The sequence below is a fragment of the Peromyscus eremicus genome, chromosome 14 (genome assembly GCF_949786415.1).
Source record: "Peromyscus eremicus chromosome 14, PerEre_H2_v1, whole genome shotgun sequence".
Lineage (NCBI taxonomy): Eukaryota > Metazoa > Chordata > Mammalia > Rodentia > Cricetidae > Peromyscus > Peromyscus eremicus.
In genome coordinates, this window is record NC_081430.1 from 68,029,146 (window position 1) to 68,049,293 (window position 20,148).

The window sequence follows — 20,148 nt, forward strand, 5'->3', positions numbered from 1 at the left end:
TTCATTCTAAATACACCTTCAAGCAAGTCTGAGTTTTTCTAACGCTCTCTGGTAAATGTAGCTATCAGTTTCTTGTGACTCTCGGAAAGGCTCGTTTCCCATTGTGTGGCTCTGTGTCCTCTTAGGGGCTAGTTACTCATAACTTCCCAGGCTGGGTGGAGGGGGTTTCACTCTGCCACATGGCAATAACAGTGTTTATCATTGAACCCCCCTGAAGAGATCCTCCCTTAGGCTGGAATATGGACTTCAAGGTACCCTGTGGTTTGCCATTAAATGCTCTCCTTGGCTATAGCAATCCATGAACTTACTATTTAGCCATTTTATACCCTCTAATTATGTAGGTTACAAAGAAATAGAAAATATTCCCCAATTGATTAACATTGACAGTTGGGTCAACGTTTTAGATAGTGATACATGTCTGTATGGTTGGTGTGTTTAGTAGGCCAATCTATAAAACTCATATAGTTGTCAATAAAGTTAAATTGTTTAGTGGCCATGGTATTTCTAAACCCCGATCTCTTTAGACCAGAGCTGTAAATTTATCTGCTGACTTCTGGGCCTTTCTCAGCCTGGTGACCTGAGATAGATGGGAAATGCTGGCAGAGTTATGATGGAATGGCTAGCAGAGAAGAGCTGGAGCTGTATGACATCCACAGCCTTGGTGATGTATGCAAGCATCCTTCATAAACACCCAAAGTAAATCATTTCAGTATCAGCCAGGTGCTGTGGAGCAGGCCTTTAATCCCAGCACTCAGGAGGCAGAGACAGGTAGATCTCTGTGAGTTCAATACCAGTATGGTCTACAGAGTAAGTTCCAGGATAGCCGGGGCTATACAGAGAAACCCTGTCTCAAGAGACCAAAATAAAAGAAAGAGAGAAAGAAAGAAAGGAAGGAAGGAAGGAAGGAAGAGAGAAAGAAAGAAAATTTTAGCATCATACCTCTTAACTTGTCCCTGTGTTGTGACAGGAAGCTGCACTGTCCAGGTTGTGCTTAAGCACAGTATGGCTAAGGTCTGTTTCAACCCCTCTGCATACCCTGGCAGACAACATCTGCAGCAGGAAGGTCCTGAGAGATGGAGTGCCATGTCTGTATACAGGTGGTCAATATAGTCAAGCTTTCTGGTAATAGGAAAATTAGAGGCATAAATCCTTGGGGGGAAAAAAAAGCTTTCTTGTATGTGAACTTTACTTCCTCTCAGAAGCCTCTGTTTCTTTCTTGGATGTGTAGTGGAGGACCTTTGACATTTAGTCTCTTATCGCTCATCTCCTCAGCACTAGTACTTTCCTTTCTCAGTTACTCTGTCCCAGTCTGTTCCACCGTTCGCTTTTCCTTTTGTGCAGTATATAGATCAAACCCAGGCCCTTAAACACACGGGGCAAGCTGTCTTCCCTGAGCTGTCCTGGTCCTCCCACAACACCCTTATTAACCGTCTTCATGGACTCAGATCCCGCCAGTGCTTTGGACATCAGAACAGAACTTACTCCTCTCCGTAGATAAAAGAAGTCCAAACATCTGAGTGGAGGTGTAGTGACTAGTGATCTAACCAGTTCCGGTGAGCTTTCAATGAAACTGAATGTCGCACGTGTGTGTGTGTGTGTGTGTGTGTGTGTGTGTGTGTGTGTGTGTAGGATATACATGGCACAAACAATTAGAAATTGTCATAATTTCTCATTCATATCAGGCCTTTCTGCAGACAATCAGGAATTATTTGACTCTAGTTGACTTAATTACATTCAAGGTCACTCTATTCCCATGATTTAAGATGTTTACTGGCAAAATTCCTTGGTAGTGATTCAAGCCACTTTGAGACAAAACATTCTTGGGCAAAAATCTGTGATAGTTGGAGCTGCCAACTAATGTCAGAGAAATACCTGACCTCGCTGAGAAAAAGAGAGGTCACTGTCTGCCTGGTAGAGGTGGAAATTGATATGTGATGGGGCCAAGGAGGACAGCTTCCTGGGAAAGCTACCTACCCTACTTTTAGGTTCTGTCCAGAGAGCTACGTGAATTAGAATTATTTATCTGGCAACCCAGAATTGGGTCAAGGTTCAGGCCAAAGTTCTCTTGGTTTCTACATTTAGGTTATGGAATGTAACTACTGAACAAAGACGATAGCTGAACCAGGGCCTTTTTGTTCCAGACCCTGTGCAAAAGCATGTTTTATACGGTATTCAGATTAATGCTCGCTGTGCTAGCATTATTACTTCTCATTTCTTTCTCTTTTTTATACAGTGAGGAAATGGCCAGAGTAATTTATAGACTTAATCCTGCTTACACATACTGTAGCAGCGCAGAGCTGATCTCTGCCCAGGCCGTAGGTCCAAAGCACTGGACCCTAGCCACCACCTATTTCTCTTCCTGCTCCTATCCCTCAGCACTTGTTGAACTGTATTTATGATCTGGTATTTTAATAATCATATCCCACCTCATTAGTCACCTTACAGGTCTTAAGGGCAGAAGCTTTGTAATTTGCTTTTTTTAGCTAGAGTACATACTCCTGTCAAATCAGTTAAGCAGAAGGAGACATGCTAAGGGAAATAACTGTGGCTAGGGTCAGCCTGCCCCTCACCCTTGAACCACACAGCATGTTTCAACAGAAGACACAGTGTAAGACCCGTACTACCCACTCTTGTCTCTGGAACCCACAAAACAAGGTCATCAGTTTGCTTTTCTCAGTCTTCCTGATAGGCTGCCTTTCCTGGGCTGTTGATTGAAGCAAGCTGTTGTTTATAGTCTCCAAATAATTTTTACTGCTCTTCTCTACCTGAAACTGAAGTCAAAACTGAAATTCATTGATTAAACACATTAAAGACTAGTTCATATATTTATTGGCCACTGATTCTAAATCAGTTTTTCTTTCAAAGGATATGATTAATTTCACATAATTTATAATGGATATGCACATAAATTTAGCATTAGCTTTCCAATACCATGTCATTTAAATCTTTTATATGGACATCAACACATGTACTGACATATTCCATATACTTGTAACATTAATATCTTAACATTATCCAAGAATACACTATACTTTACATGTTGTTGAATTGGGATCTTTGGTTCATATAGCTACATCCAGCTGTTTGGCCCTTAGATTTTTTTTTCATTTTTCACTGTAACTCACAGTAGGTCTATAACATCCCTTCTGAATGATTTTCAAATGGCTGTAGTTTGTTTCCAAAGAGAAACGGACAATAATTTTCATTGTTCAAATAAAAAGACCATTTGTAGGATAAAATAGCATAAGCCTATCATTTGCCTAACTCAGTTTAATTCATCTGAAAAACTATTACAACTTGATGCATTTTTATAAGACAAATGAGGGAGGTTTGTGGTGTTTCCCATCTGCCTGTACAGATGAACATATCAGGACTTAGCAGTAGGAAACTGATGGCTTTTTGTTTTTTTTTTGTTTTTTTTGTTTTTTTTTGGTTTTTCGAGACAGGGTTTCTCTGTGTAGCTTTGCGCCTTTCCTGGAACTCGCTTTGGAGACCAGGCTGGCCTCGAACTCACAGAGATTCGCCTGGCTCTGCCTCCTGAGTGCTGGGATTAAAGGCGTGCGCCACCACCGCCCGGCATTTTTTTTTTTTTTTTTTGGCTTTTTGAAATGAGGGCTGCCACTCAGAATTCTACATGTGCTAAAATGAAGCACACAAGTACCTGGGATGTAATGGGAAGGTGCTGTCCTTACCATTATCAGCTAATGACAAACAGTTTTTAATAAGCTGATCAGTAAACCACCAGTGCCTAGATACCATCCACAGTGGACGTGTTTTCTCCATAGAAATTGACAGACACTGCAGAGACCACAGCTCTGTGTTGTTTTGTCCAAAGAGCCACTCAAGCAAGTTTGGAAACTTGACCAGGAGCATTGATCCCAGGATTACTATTACTGTGAGAAGTTGCTAATTTGGGAAAGTAAGGCTTCATGTTGGCTTTTCTACACATCATCTTCATTTATTTTGAAGGAGAATACCCAGTGGAAAAGAGCAAAGAATGAGACAAAAATTGCTTAAAAAATGCAAAATCCACCCACGTACTTCATTTTATTTATCCTGGCTTACAGATGTCTACTTCAGTTACTTAGCTAACATCTGCTTTCAAGATACTTGTTTTAGGTACAAATGTTCCTGATACAAGTTATATTTTGACATTTTTAAAACAAAAATGGGCATCCGTTTAAAGTTAGTAGACCTAAAGATAGTAGATGTGGATATTTTTAGTTCTCTCTGCAAAGAGCTCTCCTCTCTCTACAGAATCTACACAGCAGGAGAAAGGCACCACCATGGTGAAACAAGATAAAAACCATGCAATCACACACTAAGAGGGCCTATGTAAGGAAAGACTGAGCCAGAGATTTTATAGCCAGTAAAATCGAGTTTCACACTGTGTCAGGATGTAAGAATGATAGCAGTGCTGTCCTGTTACCCCAAGTGAGAAATCTACAGGATGACGTCTTCATAAACAAGGCTGGTGTGAAGACCAGAGTTACACCATGTTGTGGTGTGTGCCTGTGCGAGTGAGAGTAAATGAAAGATAAAAGGAGAACATCATAGGTGATGTCTCCATTCTATGAGCAAACATTAGAAATCAAGAGAACATAAGCCAAAAGTTGTTGAAAGCTTTCAGTAAGTATTCATAGCCATGATGGCAACATTGGCATTGCTACTCTGGGGCTTTCATGTTTGTATTGTGATATAAAAGTTTAAGTAATTATGGGATGTCATAATTCAGTATTCTCCTGTGCCTAGAAAACCAAAATTCCCGATTCAGGATTCTGGGTAAGGAGGCATAGATATGATAAAGGAGTTCAATGAAAACATTTTGGTCCTGTATCTGGGTGTTTAAAATGCACACACCAGCATGAGTTAAGGCACTATTCCATCACATACACCTTACACACACACATACATGTACACATGCACACATACAAGTACTAGCTTTGCCCACTGAAAAGACCTAGGAAAAGTGAGTAGGTCATCTTCACCCAACATGGTAATGTTGACATTACAGCGTCCAACTCAAAGAAATTGGTGCTTCTTGGGGAAGTGCTTGAGACTCTGTGTCTGGGGGAAGCAGTGAACTTGGAGCAACATCCTAGTGCTTACCTGAGTCCATTTGAGGCCAGCTTGGTTTACATAACTAGTATCAGGCCAGTCAGGGACACATGGTAAGGCCCTGTCTCGTGTGTGTGTGTGTGTGTGTGTGTGTGTGTGTGTGTGTGTGTGTGTGTGTGTCTGTCTAGGAGAGAGTGATGGAGGGAGGCATAACTTGGAACACCTTTAAAAAAAGAAGTGTGATAAAGGTATATTAGTTATTTGTCTGAGTTTTTGTATATTTGTGATATTTATCAGGCTTTTTCCAAGACGTTCATATTATTTTTCTTACAGAGATTCTTCCCTGCCCCACAAATTATATAAACTTCAGGCTCTACACCCTGTGTAGCCTTGTGCACCACATGGCAAAATAAGAGTCCTAAAGAAGCTAATGGAATGAATGTAGTAGAGAGAAGATATTTTAAAAGAAGATAGAAGCAAAACTTGAATCCTTGTAGTAGCTCTGTAGGAAATACTAGTGAGTTCCAGTCAACATAAGAATGTACTGATACACTTAGTGTATTCAAGGATAAGTAATTCCCATAGAATTTACCATAGTAACATTCAATAAATAGGGTCACTCTAAGAATTTTATGTCTAGCTAATTTGTCCAACAACTATAAAATAAGCAGAAGATCTTCTCAAGAATGAGAGTAGTCAGAAAGTGAGGCAACTCCAACTGTCCTGTAAAGATTGCTGGTGACCTACTGAGTGTGAGGCTCTGGGTCCAGCCTCAGCACCCTAAGGTGGTGGTTTGACTAGTCACTGAAAGCTTGGGTATGGAGCCTGCAGTCAGTGGATTCCTGATGTGTGATTGGATCAAGTTACAAACAACAGAAGCATGACCAGGACTAACGATTACAGAGTATAATACAAGTGTTTTGACCCTTGACATTAATGCAAATAATTACAAATTAGGAATCTACACAAGACACTGATTCTGTGCCAAGCACTGTGCTTATCCTAATAATGAGCAACAAGAGATTCAGTCCTTGCCTTCAGAGGCTTGCGATCTATGATAAGCCAAAGCATTGTAGTACAAGAGTAGAGATCTGTGTTTTTCTGTCTAGTCCCCAGTCTCCACTTCTAAGTATTAGTAGAACCCCTTCCAATGGGGAATCTGCTCTCATTGGTTCAGGTGTAGGGGTGCACTCACCCCTTACAGAGAGAACTCCACTCAGACCTCCCATCCCTCTGACCACTGTAGCTCGAGTTTTCTTGCCTGGCCCACAGTCAGGGGAAATCTCTCTCACCTGCCAGTCCCACAGCCTCAGACCCAACCAAGTAAACACAGAGACTTATATTGGTTATAAACTGTATGGCCGTGGCAGGCTTCTTGCTAACTGTTCTTATAGCTTAAATTAATCCATTTCTATTAATCTATACCTTGCCACATGGCCCATGGCTTACCGGCATCTTCATATGCTGTTTGTCATCGTGGCGGCTGGCAGTGTCTCTCTGACTCAGCCTTCCACTTCCCAGCTTTATTCTCCTCCTTGTCCCGCCTACACTTCCTGCCTAGCCACTGGCCAATCAGTGTTTTATTTATTGACTAATTAGCAACACATTTGCCATACAGAACATCCCACAGCAGACCACAGTGGTAGTTTCAGGACTGGTCATTCCATCACAGGTAGGTGAGTCCCTGGAACTTTGCTAGTAGAATTGTTATAAAAACTGAACTGCACAGCAATGCTAATTTAATATGACCTTCAGAATCTCAGAGGTCATCTTGGCCATCACATAGAATGGACTAATTAAAAAGAGAAAGGGCTCTGGTCTTGCCAGTTAAGGAACTGGTAAGACATTCTGTGCTTTTAACTTAGTCATGTTGGAATTGGATTTCCTTATTTACAATAGAAAGAAATTTATCAGGTCCTGGTGTTTAAAGTATTATGATGGGGAAAGGACAGAATAACCTAGGGGCACAGGCAACTGAACCTACAGTTACCTTATGATTTCTACATGCATCTGACAGAGCTGCCAGTGTCTATTTATCTTAACCATTTATACTCAAACTTCTTATTGTTATTTCAAAGTTATTACTTAAAAAATAAATAGGAGATGGAAGGAAAGATAAGAAGTCTGAGAAATCTAATTTTCTCATGGCACAAAGTTAAGGGTCAAACATAGCCTTAACATAATGGAATGTGATGCAGTGATGACTGTGAGTGATAAGACGTTATGCAGCAGTATGGTGAATTTCACAAATACAGTGTTGAATGAAAACACACAAAACGAACCTATTACTTCTCAGGTCCCAGTAGTGGTGCCCTTTAGGCAGAGGTAGAGGGAGGAAAGCAGGAGTGAGGGCTTCAGTAGTGATAGACATTGTTTTTCCATCTGGGTGCTAGTTACATGAAGTGTGTTAAGCCATGTTGTTATATGTGATTTTCTGTATGTAGAATGTTTCAACACAGAAGATTTTAAAGTGAACATACAGTTTGTGAACTGGTGGTGAAAAACCAATTACTTGAAACTCCTCACTGTCTTACATGCCATCCTAAGTTTCCTAGACATGTAATCTCAATTATATTTTAATGTAATATTTGTCACTTTGGCTGTGACATTGATACCATTGTGTTTTTTACATAAACTTGTCTTTCTTTTTCCCTTGTCCTGCTCCTGGCGCATAAACTTCACTAAGTTGGCTGTAGTTGCTTTAGAGATTCAGATGCATGTTACATTTTCTCTGGACTTTGAACTTTTGTGATAAGAAAATGCATACTATCATTTCTGTAAAAATATTAAAATGATTAGATTTAGGAAAAAGCTGGTGGAGAGTTGGCAAGATGGCTGAAGGGTAGAGGTGCTTGCTGCTAAATCTTCTCAACCGAGTCTGATCCCTAGAACTCACATGGCAGGAAGAGAGAACAACTGTTGCCAATTGTCCTCTGACCTCTACACACAGACGCACAGACACACAGACGCATATATACAAAAAGTTTAAAAAGAAACTTTTAAAAAGAAAACAAAAGGACTGGAGAGATGGTCTAGTGGTTAAGAGCACTGGCTGCTCTTCCAGAGGACCTGGGTTCAGTTCCCAGCAACCACATGGTGGCTCACGGCTGTCAGTTCCAGGGGGCCTGACACCCTTATACAGACAGACATGCAGGTAAAACACCATTGCACATAAATCAAAATCAATAAACATTTTTTAAAAAAGTTTAAAAAGAAAATAAGAACTGGTAGCATCTGCTTGCCAGGAAGATTGCTGTGAGTTCTTTGACAGCCTGGTCTATACAGTGAGTTCAGCAGCAGCCCAGACTCCATGGTGAGATTTTCTCTAACGTTTGCATCTTCTTCAAGCTGGTCTGGTATCTTATGCATATATTCTACCATAGACTTAGAAAGAAAGAGAGAAAGAAGAAAGGAAGGGAGAGGAGAGGAGAGGAGAGAAGAGAGAGAGAGAGAGAGAGAGAGAGAGAGAGAGAGAGAGAGAGAGAGAGAGAGAGAGAGAGAGAGAGGAACACACCACAGAAAATCTAATTATGGCTCCCTTCAGTCAACTTAATGGTGGTCATGACTTTGCTGATCTCAGTGGGATGCATTCATCTTGGAGTTGGTAGAACGCTTGCTGCATTGTGAAGCATGATAAGCTCAGGACAGATGGCTGAGAAACTGATTCCACAGTATGGTAAGGAACATATGTAATGTGTTCTTGTATGGTAAGGAACACGGTTAAGATGCAATAACAGGACTGGCTCCAGTAAAAAGCAGAGGGCTGCAACTTCAAGTATTCTCATCCATCCTTTCTTTCTACTTTTCAGAGTCTGATATTTCTCGTGCGAGACTGGAGTTTCCCATACGAGTTCTCCTATGGAGCTGATGGTGGCGCCAAGTTCTTGGAGAAACGACTCAAGGTTGGTTCCCTATTTAGGTGCCTGCCATTTCCCCAGAATGAACTAGAGTGTCTCTGTTGAATGATCTCCTGAATACTCAGGAGCCACAATTCCACTCACCCCCTGTAGTTTCTCTAATAAACAACCCAAGATGGATTTGTAATAAAATTTAGAATTGTGCTTTTAAGTTACTGTTGATGACTTTGATACAGATAATTCATAGGTGATATGTAAAACACTTCTTCCTCAAGGCAAAACTTGCACCTTGAAGACTCAAAACAGTTTAATACTGCAGTGTAAATGTCTAAATGTATTTCATTCTGCCTTTTCTACAGACTGTTAAACACATGTCTAGAAGGGACTGGTGGTATTTAGGCTTGTATGAAATACCTAGCCATTCAGTTGCCTTTTTAGAATTTAAGTATGGAGCTGGTTATTTGTTTATTTGTTTGATTTTGTTTGTTTATTAGTGACAACTTCATACAAGCTAGGGTCACCTGGGAAGAGAGAATTTCAACTGAGAAAATTCCTCCATCAGACTGGCCTGTAGCTAAGTGTGTGGGAGGGCCCAGCCTACTGCGGATGGTGCCCACCCTGGGCAGGTGGCTCTGGGTTGTATAAGACAGCAAACTGACCAAGTCACTAGGAGCAAGCCAGTGAGCAGCAGCACTCCTCCATGGCCTCCGGGTTCCGACCTTGGGATCCTGGCCTGGCTTCCCTTGGCGACAGAATAGGAGGTGGAGCGGAAACCACCTTTTCTTCCCCAAGCTGCATTCGGTCGTGGTGTTATCCCAGCCATTATGACAGGAATTCGCCCCAGAGATTAGCCTGTTGTTGTGATAGACCTGGCCATGTGGTTTTGAAGGAAAACAGAGGCTTGTAACTTGTGCTAATTGTGCCATGTGTTTGCCACACTTAGTTATAGCTGTATGGACAAATCCAACCCTTTCATCCCAGCCACATCATGCCATTTTACCATCATGGAAGCTGATAGGCAAAGCAAAGCCTTTGTTTCTGTCCCAAGAAAGTTCACCTTCAGAATGACTTTCCGCAGGTCTCAGGGAACCAGCACGAAGAACTACAGAATGTCAGAAAGCACATCCATTCCTGTTTTACCAACATTTCCTGTTTTCTCCTACCTCATCCTGGCTTGAAAGTGGCTACGAACCCGAACTTCGATGGAAAGCTGAAAGGTTTGTCTGCCTTTGACTGAGTTTGCTAGCGGCGCCTATCTGTGGGCGCCTGCGGCTGCTGACTTAGCTTCTGCACTAATGAAAGGCACATGACACAGTCCTGGTCAGGAAGTGGGCTCGGGCTTGGCGCTGGAGCTTCCCGTGAGTCAGCTGACACACGGGACCCAAACCCTGCATTTACCAGCAGCAGGCAGCAGCCCCCCCCCCCCCCCCACACCTCTGTGCTCTGAAAAGTGCTTGTGTGTGCTTGGTTTCCCTCATTATAGTAATCAAAATGGGAAAGTGTCTATAGTTTTGGAATATTGCATTTGTTGAAATACATAGTTTGGGGCTGAAAGCAAACAGTACATTCAGTACTGAACCCAGGCTCTTTAAAATAGCTACTGGAGAATTTAACAAATTATAAAAAAGTCACTAAAAAGTAAAGTCCTCTCCAGATAAGAACAAGTTTCTTTAAAGCAGAAGAGTAGACACTGTTTTCAGCTAGTATCCTCTCGTGGCATGTAATTTGTACTAACAGAGTTGACTCCTGTTTGAAAAGACACAGTAGTGGAGGGAGGTCTTCAGAAGCTCCCATCACTGAGAGCAGAAAAGCTCTCTCTATAGACTTTTGCTCTCTAGTTAATTCAAGGTGGTTCAAGGCAGTTTTGACTTTTTACTTGTGAGTCTACCACTGAACATACCATGGAATTCACACTTTCTTGTCTAATTTATTATGGCTTTTTTTTTTTTTTCATCGTGCCAGGGGTGAAACAGTGACATTACAAATTTTTTTCAGCACAATTATTGCCAAGGGGATTTTCAATTACATTTAAAAATGACAACATATCTTGTATCCAGTTTTTAGAAACTAGCAGAATTGACCAGCAAAAGTACTTTGCCTTGTGTCCATGGAATTACCTGACACTTTTATCTTTAACATTGGCAGTTGATAGAGTAAGCAGAATTCTAAATTCCTCAGCCACCAGCATTGCGTTTATACTTCAGAATCATCCTCTGTTCTCCTTTTGACAGCAGCAGATGGCAGTGGGCACATGGCATTGGCATGTGGATGCCAGAAGCTTGTGGTCTCACTGTTGCCTCTGAACTCTAACCCACTAGTGGACGGACACACGGCCCGCTCACGATTATGAAATGACTAATGGCCTCAGTGTGTCTTGAATACATTACATAAAGAGCGGGCTTCCATAAAGCCTCTCTTTCTTCTCTGGAGCTGGGAGCTATGAACAGGAGGGGGACGCTGAACAAGAGTTCCTTATGAAGGAGGCGGCCCGCTGGCCTGGGCCGCCACGGCTGCCGGCAGCTGCAGCTCATCGCCTAGGGCAGTTCGCAGGCCCCGCTCAGGAAGGGTTAGGAAAAATCACACAGACACACATGCCTGCTTTGTAAGAACTTGTTCCCCATCCAGTTGTCCACGTGGCCACAAAGACGTCGGTCCAGGTAGTTGACCACAACCATCTGTCACTCAGAGTTTGCAAAGTAGCTAGTCCCAGGAGAAAGAGCAATGAAAACTGGCTTCAGCTGCCCTAAACGTTCTGTTTTCATGAGGCTTGTACCCTTGTGTACAGAAACATCCTACTTTTTCTCAGTGTCGTCTTTGGCAGCTTTGACAATCTGTTATCTACAGTATTTTTCCATCCAACACTACATTTTTTTCCTTTTATTGAAAATAGATTTTTTTTCTCCCATAATATATCCCGATTATGGTTTCCCCTCCCTCTATTCTTCCCAACTCCTCCCCACCTCCCCTCCCATATGGATCCACTCCCTTTCTGTCTCTCATAGAAAATAAACAGGCTTCTGTGGGATGATAATAAAATGAAATAAGATAAAACAAAAACTAACCCATCAGAAATGGACAAGACAAATAGAAGGAAAAGAGCCCAAGAGAAGGCACAAGAAACAAACCCACTCGTTCCCATACTCTGGAATCTCATAATATGTACACACAGGAACTGTAGAGTAAAAAGAGAGAAGAAAAAAATAAAATCATGTTTCAAAAAGGAAGAGCACGTATGTACCATTATGAGACAAGGAACCTCCAAAGATGCCCTTGAGTTCATTTTCTGTTGGCCATTAACTGCTTGCTGGGCATGCAGTCTGCCCTTAAGAGGAGTTTGTCTCCCCAGTGAGACCCCTTGGAAGAGACTACATTTTCATTTCCACAAACTTTGCATCTCCATCACACTAGCACATCTTGCAGTCAAGACGCCATTGAAGATAAAGAGTTTATGGCTGGGTTGGCAACGTGCAGAGAGTACCTTCCTGTACCAAACGCTAACATGTAGGGGGAAAGCTCTATGGAGGCCAGCTTGACTTCTTCCTGTTCAGTGTGTCGTGCAGGTAGTCTTCAGCAGTGTGGCCTTGATGTCAACTTGTGGAGAGCAACCTGTCCTTTTGGCAACAGTCCGAGTCGTTTGGGGGTTTTCGTGGGACCCTTTTGGCCAACCATTCAATTAGATGTAACCCAATCCAGTACTGGAAGCATCATTTGGTGACGAGAGACGTACATTTGTGGTTCTGTCTCTCCCATTGTTTGGCGATTTCATTTAGCTCTCCTTCATATGTGTGTATATTTTGGTAAGCTTCCCCCGTGTTAGGTTTCCACACTACCCTTCAAATGGCTCTTAATTTTAGCTGTCTCTCCCTGTATTCCCTCGTCTCCCTCTTCCTTCCCCCTTTCCACTCGATCCTCCCATTCCAGTCTCCCACCTTCCTATCTGTAACTATCTGTTCTCTTTCCCTGTCCTAGGGAGATCTATTTGTTCCCCCAGTACCTTACTCTATGCCCAACCTCTGGCTTTCTATGAACTGCAGCTAGGTTAGCATTTGACCTAACAGCTAATATCCATATACCACATTTGTCTTTCTGGGTCTGTGTGCTACCTCACTCCGGAAGACTTTTTCTGGTTCCATCCATTTACCTACAAATTTCATGATTTCTTTTTTTTTAATGGCTAAGTAATACACCATTGTGTAAATGTATCACATTTTTAAAATCCATTCTTCTGTTGAAGGACATCTAGATTGTTTCCAATTTCTGGCTATTATGAATAGAGCAGCAATAAAGACACAAACCCTGAATGTTATAACTCAATGACTTTTATCCTGGATGTCATATGAGCTAGCCCTGGTATTCTTCAGAGGCCTCGCATGGGAGTGATTGTCTCTAGCAGAGAAATGTGTGCTGGATGCAAACAACTGTGAAAACTTTGTTCTTTGGTGGTAGGTTCTCATGTGCTATTTCATAGGCAGAAATAACTTTCTAACTCATCATCAACACTAATAATTTGCCCACTGTCCTACAAAGTATTGCAGTTATTGTCATCTTTTTTTTTTTTTTTTTTTTTTTTTTTTTGGTTTTTCGAGACAGGGTTTCTCTGTGTAGCTTTGCGCCTTTCCTGGGACTCACTTGGTAGTCCAGGCTGGCCTCGAACTCACAGAGATCCGCCTGGCTCTGCCTCCCGAGTGCTGGGATTAAAGGCGTGCGCCAACACCGCCTGGCAGTTATTGTCATCTTTAATAGCACCAGAAATAAAAGTCTTTCCAGTGTTCTTTAAAATGTTATGATTAATTTAATTGCTATTAATGAAGGAACTTCCCATACTGGAAACCAGAGGTCAAAAGTGTTGAGTCGTGTTCATTCACACTACATTCAACTAGCTTTTACTGAATTGAATACCCCTGCTAGCATAGTAAATAGTCTTTTAATTAGCAGGAGTTATATAGAACAATCAGGTAACCACAGCACACTGTGGGGCAGCTTCCTTAGCAGCAGTTATCAGAGTCAAATGCTAGACAGTTATTTTTTTAAAGAAATGGTATTTCTAATGACTTGGCAGGTAATCTTGAGGAGTTACTGTCCTTGGTTAGTTTATACCCTAAATCCTATACTGGCGCTCCTACTCTATAGAGTTATTTATAAAGCATACATTGTATGGAGTATTTATTTGGTAACTAATGTAACTACCACGTTGGCCCAGCTCCTGGATTCCCAAGAAGTTTTTGCTCTCTTACTGAAGAAATTATGAAGATACAACATGACCTTGAGTGTTCATCCACCTACACATCTACTGAACACTCATAGGGCCCTCTGGAAACTGATCAGAACTTGTCTGACCATGTCCCAGACTGTGAATTTACTGTGGTCAAATAATACTATTATTAATATATTGTTATTTCCTGGACCCATCATTAGAATGGTTAACAATGGTTCCAGGGAAAGCAGAGATGTCTAACACTATCTTCAGAGCTCATTATGCCCAAATATGCTGGTTGCTTTAATAATAGTTACCTTTCTGGTTTAGTAGACCTATATATATTTCCATTCCATTCCAATTTCATAAGAAAAAGTTTGGGTAGAAGTGTGTGTGTGTGTGTGTGTGTGTGTGTGTGTGTGTGTGTGTTAAGGTGGTTTTATAAGGAAAACACTTTATTATATAGACATTTAGGAAGAACTGATATAGTCTAGATATATTGTAGTAATCATTTACTTAGAAACCAAGTCATACCTCTTATACATAGTATGCACATTTTCCCATGTATTTAATGACTTACAAAGATATCCATGTGTAGAACTTACCTCACCATCTACAGTCTGTAGTTTTACTAAGTGTGTGCATTACGCTTGAGCTCACAGCTAAGAATGAGTAAATAACAGAGACTACTGCTGATCTGTTTTAAGGCCTGACTGGCCTCTTCTTGCTGTGTTATTTTGTGCTGCTGAATTCTGCCACTGAAACTATAGAGTCTGTTACCACAGTTTACCCAGCTTTCAATACTTACAAGGCAGGCACAGGAAACACAGGAGAATTTGGAGGCAATACCTTACAAGCCATGAATTATCTGTCCCCTACGTTTTCGTTACAGATGTGGTGTCAGCTGGGTGTGATGGCACATGCTTGTAAACCCAGCTATTAGGAGGTAGAAAGAGGACTTGGCTACATAACAAGTTGGAGGCCAGCCTGGGCTATTTATAATCATGTATGTGCCCTTCACTGACATCCCAAGTAGATGTGGTAGCACACATCTATAACCTGAGCATTTAGGAGGCAGAGACAGGAGGATCCCTACAAATTAGAGACCTATATAGTGAGACCCTGGGATATAGCATGATCTTATTATTATCATGGTCTTATTATTAACCAGGGCAGACATGAATGACTGGACTCAAATAATCCTGAGTCAGCCCCACAAGTATTTGGAACTATAGGTGCACACCACCACACCCAGCTTCCCAATTTTTGAGCCTCTATACATAACCATAAGTAAGACCCAAGGGTCTCAGACTACATGAAATGCTTACATAAATGGGCTGTAATACTGGGAGGTGGTGGCACACACCTTTAATCCCAGCACTTCACAGGCAGAGGCAGGTGAATCTCTTGAGTTCCAGGCCAGCCTGGGCTACTCAGAGAAATCCTGTCTCAAAAATTAAAAAAAAGAAAAGAGTGGGTGGGGGAGCTATAAAATGTGTTTAACATTTAATGTTACAAAATACTTTATAGGTGTAAGACATGTGAGTGGAGCTGAGAGCCAAGCGTCGACATGTGTCAGAAGAATTACTCCCGATAGTTTGGAGTGGCTAAGTACAGGAGAGTGAGTGGTAGCATTTCCACTGAGGCCAGGGAAATGGAGGCAGTTGAAGGAGGTTTTATTCTGTGGCATGGAGGATTGGACTGGATTTTTAAAATAATGGTGAGTTTGCTTTCAATTGTAGAAATAGATGACGAATTCATCAAAAACTTGAAAATACTGATTCCGTGGCTCCTTAGTCCTGAGAGCCTAGATATTAAAGAGATCAATGGGAATAAAATCACCTGCCGAGGTCTGCTGGAGTACTTCAAGGTATCGTTCCCATTTTTATACCTCTCGTGAGTACTTCCCTTTGACATGCCCTGGAGTATGCGTCCTTCACTTAAAAATTCTGTGGGGCAGCCAGGCGGTGTGGCACACGCCTTTAATCCCAGCACTCGGGAGGCAGAGCCAGGCGGATCTCTGTGAGTTCGAGGCCAGCCTGGGCTACCAAGTGAGTTCCAGGAAAGATGCAAAGCTACACAGAGAAACCCTGTCTCGAAAAAAAAAAAAAAATTCTGTGGGGCAAATGTATAAGGTGCCCATAAAAAGGCTTTGGAAAACTATGACACACCTAAGAGAAGTCACTTTCTGAGGAAATAAAATCTTTTTTGAGGAAACTCATTGTAAGTAAATTTACCATCTGTTTTTAACTCGAGGGAACTATACTTTGAAATAAAAATATATCAGAGTTGAACAAATCTTTATGGGAGTATTCACAGAGTCCCCTCATACTGAATTTCACCTTTAAGATTATCCGAAGGCAACTATATTTTCTTCCTGAAAAAAAATTCTTCCAAACTGCTATCTGCACCAAAGGCATTTTTAGTAGAGTTACTTTAAATTTGTATTTACCTCTTGACTTTACTAACACCAAATGCCCTTTGCCAACATGACTATCTAATGAAGAAATTAACCTGATTTGTCAAGTGCTTCAAGATTAAATGTCAATCTTTAAAGTTGGTATTTCACCATCTGAAATGCCTTTTTATGTGACCTCTTTTCCTTTGTCACTCTCAACAGTAGCTGTATGTGAATTTCTAGTCTAACACTGTAGATGTGCTTACTGTGTGGATTCGTTATCTCTGCACAGATCGGGTCCATACAGCTTATGTATCAGCAGGGTACAGACTCACTGTGAAAAGGAGGCTACTCCATCAGAGGGACTTGAGCAAGCTTTTAAGGGAGATGACTTTTCCTGAAGAAGGGCAGCATTGGCATGTGGCTATGTATGAAAAGAGCATTTCAGAAAGAGGGAACAGCATTAGCTAAAAAAGCAAAGAAAGAAATAATAGTTCCTGAAAATATTTAGTTGTCAAGACCCTAAAATACAGGTTAACATAAGAAATGTTGAATGAAATTGCTTGACTGAGTCTTTTTCCTGTTTGGTTTTGTTTTAGGCGTACATAAAGATCTATCAAGGTGAAGAATTACCACATCCCAAGTCCATGTTACAGGTGCGTATTCATCAGGAGGTATGATGTTTAAGTTTGTTTGTCTCTGAGGCCACGTTTTCCTGCCATAGTCACCTAAAGATCACTTGCCTTACCCATGTGTCTATCTGAACGTCCCACACGAACACGCCAGTGTTACTTAGGTTGAGATCCACTTTGTACCAAAGACTTTCCCTCCTCCTAGTGTGGACTCGGCTTAGAAACACACTCATCCTGTTCTGGCTGGTGCACTGCCCCCACCACATTCACAGGAGCTAGGACTGGGGTACTCTTCAGAGGAAGGTCATCCAAATGAACATTCACTGTAGCATTGTGGCTTACTGAGTAAAACACCTAGGTTCTGTACATCGTAAAAGTTAATCATTTAAACATGCAGTAGAAACACTTCTGATTCCTTGATGGCTGTCCTGGCACATTCCTTGCATGTGATGCTGATACAGATGACTCCGCTGTCCATTAATTAACACGTGCACTTTGTCCCAAGGCCACCGCAGAAGCTAACAACCTAGCAGCTGTTGCAACTGCCAAGGACACATACAACAAGAAGATGGAGGAGGTGAGCATCCAGGATTTCTCCTTTGAACCCGTTCTCTAATGTCGCACCACACTGCGTGCATATGCACAGAGGTGACTTGAATGTCACTCTGCTCAGTATGTATGTATCACATGTCTTGTGTCCTTAAGATACTTTAAAAACAGAACATTACAGAGTGGGCATGGGAAGCTGAGGCAGAAGAATTGCCATGAAGGTGAAGTGAGTGTACTAAGTTTAAGCCTAGCCTGGGGTACAGTGAAATGAAACCCTGTGTCAAAAAATTACACACACAGTGCACTTTTACAGGCATTTAAAAATTAGTTCTCTGCTAACAAAATATTCTTACTCATGTTTTATTTGGCCAGATCGCCCCACTGGAAGATTTAGTGGCTAAAAACATATGTTACTCTCTCCACTGTGCATATTTGATTCTATAGTCTTATTATTTCTCTTAAAACTTGTTAAAAAAAAAATCAAGCCTCAGGAACCAGAATTTTTCATTTTAGTTTTAACTAATGTAAGAAGTATCATTTTCCCCTAAAAAGTGTTGTAAGATCAAAGTTACATCTAAAATTGATGGACTCTTACAATCAAAAGGAATTTGGTATAAAATTAAAGAATAACCAGTTGTATTACCAATATTAAAACTATAGCCAAAGTTAAGGACATGGTTAGCTAGAAATCACTTTGTAACTCTCTGTGTGTGGTGATTGAGAGGCACACACATGTACGTGAGTGTGGGATTTAGGAGATGCACACATGCACTTGAATGTGGTGATTGGGAGGTGCACACATGCACATGAGTGGGATTTAGGAGATGCACACATGCATGTGAGGGTAGTGATTGGGAGGTGCACACATGCACATGAGTGTGAGATTTAGGAGATGCACACATGCATGTGTGTAGGAATTGGGAAGTGCACACATGGACGTGTGTGTGGGAATTGGGAAGCACACACATGCACGTTAAGGCCAGTGGAAGCTGTTGAGTGATTTCCTCTATTACTAACTACTTTGTTCCTTTAAGAGAGGCTCTCACACTGCAGGAGAAGCTAAACTGGAGTATAGGCATTTGCAGCTGTGCCCAGCCCGCAGTGCTGGAGTATAGGCCTGTGCAGCTGTGCCCAGCCTGCAGTGCTGGAGTATAGGCCTGTGCAGCTGTGCCCAGCTGTTTCACATGGTGTTGGGATTTGAGCTCAGGTCCTCATGCTTGCATAAGCAATTACTTCTGCCCACTGAGCCATCTCCCCAGCCTACCTCGTAACTTTTTAAAAACTTGAAAATACAGTTCAAGAACATTCTATGTGCTTCTATTATTCTAAGAAACATCCAGTTGGCTCCATTCAAAGTAAACAGTGAAAGAGCTAAGGGAAATATACTTCATGGTTTGAGAGTTTTATAGTACTGATTATTATTTTAGATTAAACTTCACTGCTCAAAATTACTTAAGTATAACTTGACTTCTGAAAGAACTGCATTATTTCTGTGTTTTCTCGGCTTTGTATTCATTCTGTGAACAAACAGTTGGCAATTATGTGGGTCATGTCTTTTTTATCTTTGATAATTTGTTAAGTCAGATACTATTTCCTGTGTCTTAGAAGAGGGGCTGGGCATGGTGGCACCTTTAATGCCAGACCGAGGACACAGAAGTAGGTGGATCACTGTGAGTTTGAGGCTAACCTGTTTACAGAGCAAGTTCCATGCCAGGGTTTCGATAAAACATCCCTGTAGAGAGACAGAAGAGGATTAAGAATGGCTTTATTAGCTGGGTAGTGATGGTGCACGCCTTTAATCTAACTGTGAGTTCGAGGCCAGCCTGATCTACAGAATGAGTTCCAGGGCAGCCAGGGCTTCACAGAGAAACCCTGTCATGAAAAACAAAACAACAACAAAAAGCAAAATAAAACAAAACCCCCAAATCAAACCAAACCAAACCAAAGCCTTTATAAGGCATTATACCAGCCCCCTTTTCTAGTGCTGCCTCATGGAATGGGGACAGTCTGGACTGACGACACATCCTGCAGCCTTCCTTCCGTCACTGACAGAACACGCAGCGAGTAACTTTGTCAGGCACACATCACTGTGTACTTACATAAACCTGCGTGTTTTAGGTCAGTCACTCAACTTGTCTTCTTGATATAATAAAAACAGAAACGTAAGAGGTATGAGGTTATAGCTAGCATAACACAGAATACTGTTACAGTGAACTTTTAATAAGTAGAAATCAGCTCTAAAATAATGATGGAAGGTACAGTGTGGTAAACAGTCATTTATTATGACAGTCTCTGTACTGCATGTAACTGTATACGTTATATGTAAACGACCACTGTTTGCTAGGTCGTCCACACTAACTGGACCGTAACTGACCACTGTTCTGGCTGCAGTGCCCCTGGGTGATGGAAATGAAGTCTATCACTGAGTTCATCGTTCTTATGCAGCATTCCAGTGTGCTC

At 41.6% G+C, this 20,148-nt stretch overlaps 1 protein-coding gene across 1 annotated transcript in view; it reads left to right on the plus strand.

Moving 5' to 3' along the window:
- The window catches only part of Atl1 (atlastin GTPase 1), an 81,073-nt gene that overhangs the window by 55,837 nt on the left and 5,088 nt on the right, over window positions 1-20,148 (plus strand). The window contains exons 8-12 of the mRNA XM_059279922.1: window positions 8,868-8,960; window positions 9,994-10,132; window positions 15,852-15,979; window positions 17,107-17,163; window positions 17,645-17,716. Coding sequence (XP_059135905.1) covers window positions 8,868-8,960; window positions 9,994-10,132; window positions 15,852-15,979; window positions 17,107-17,163; window positions 17,645-17,716 — 489 coding nt within the window. The remainder of the gene's footprint in view (window positions 1-8,867; window positions 8,961-9,993; window positions 10,133-15,851; window positions 15,980-17,106; window positions 17,164-17,644; window positions 17,717-20,148) is intronic.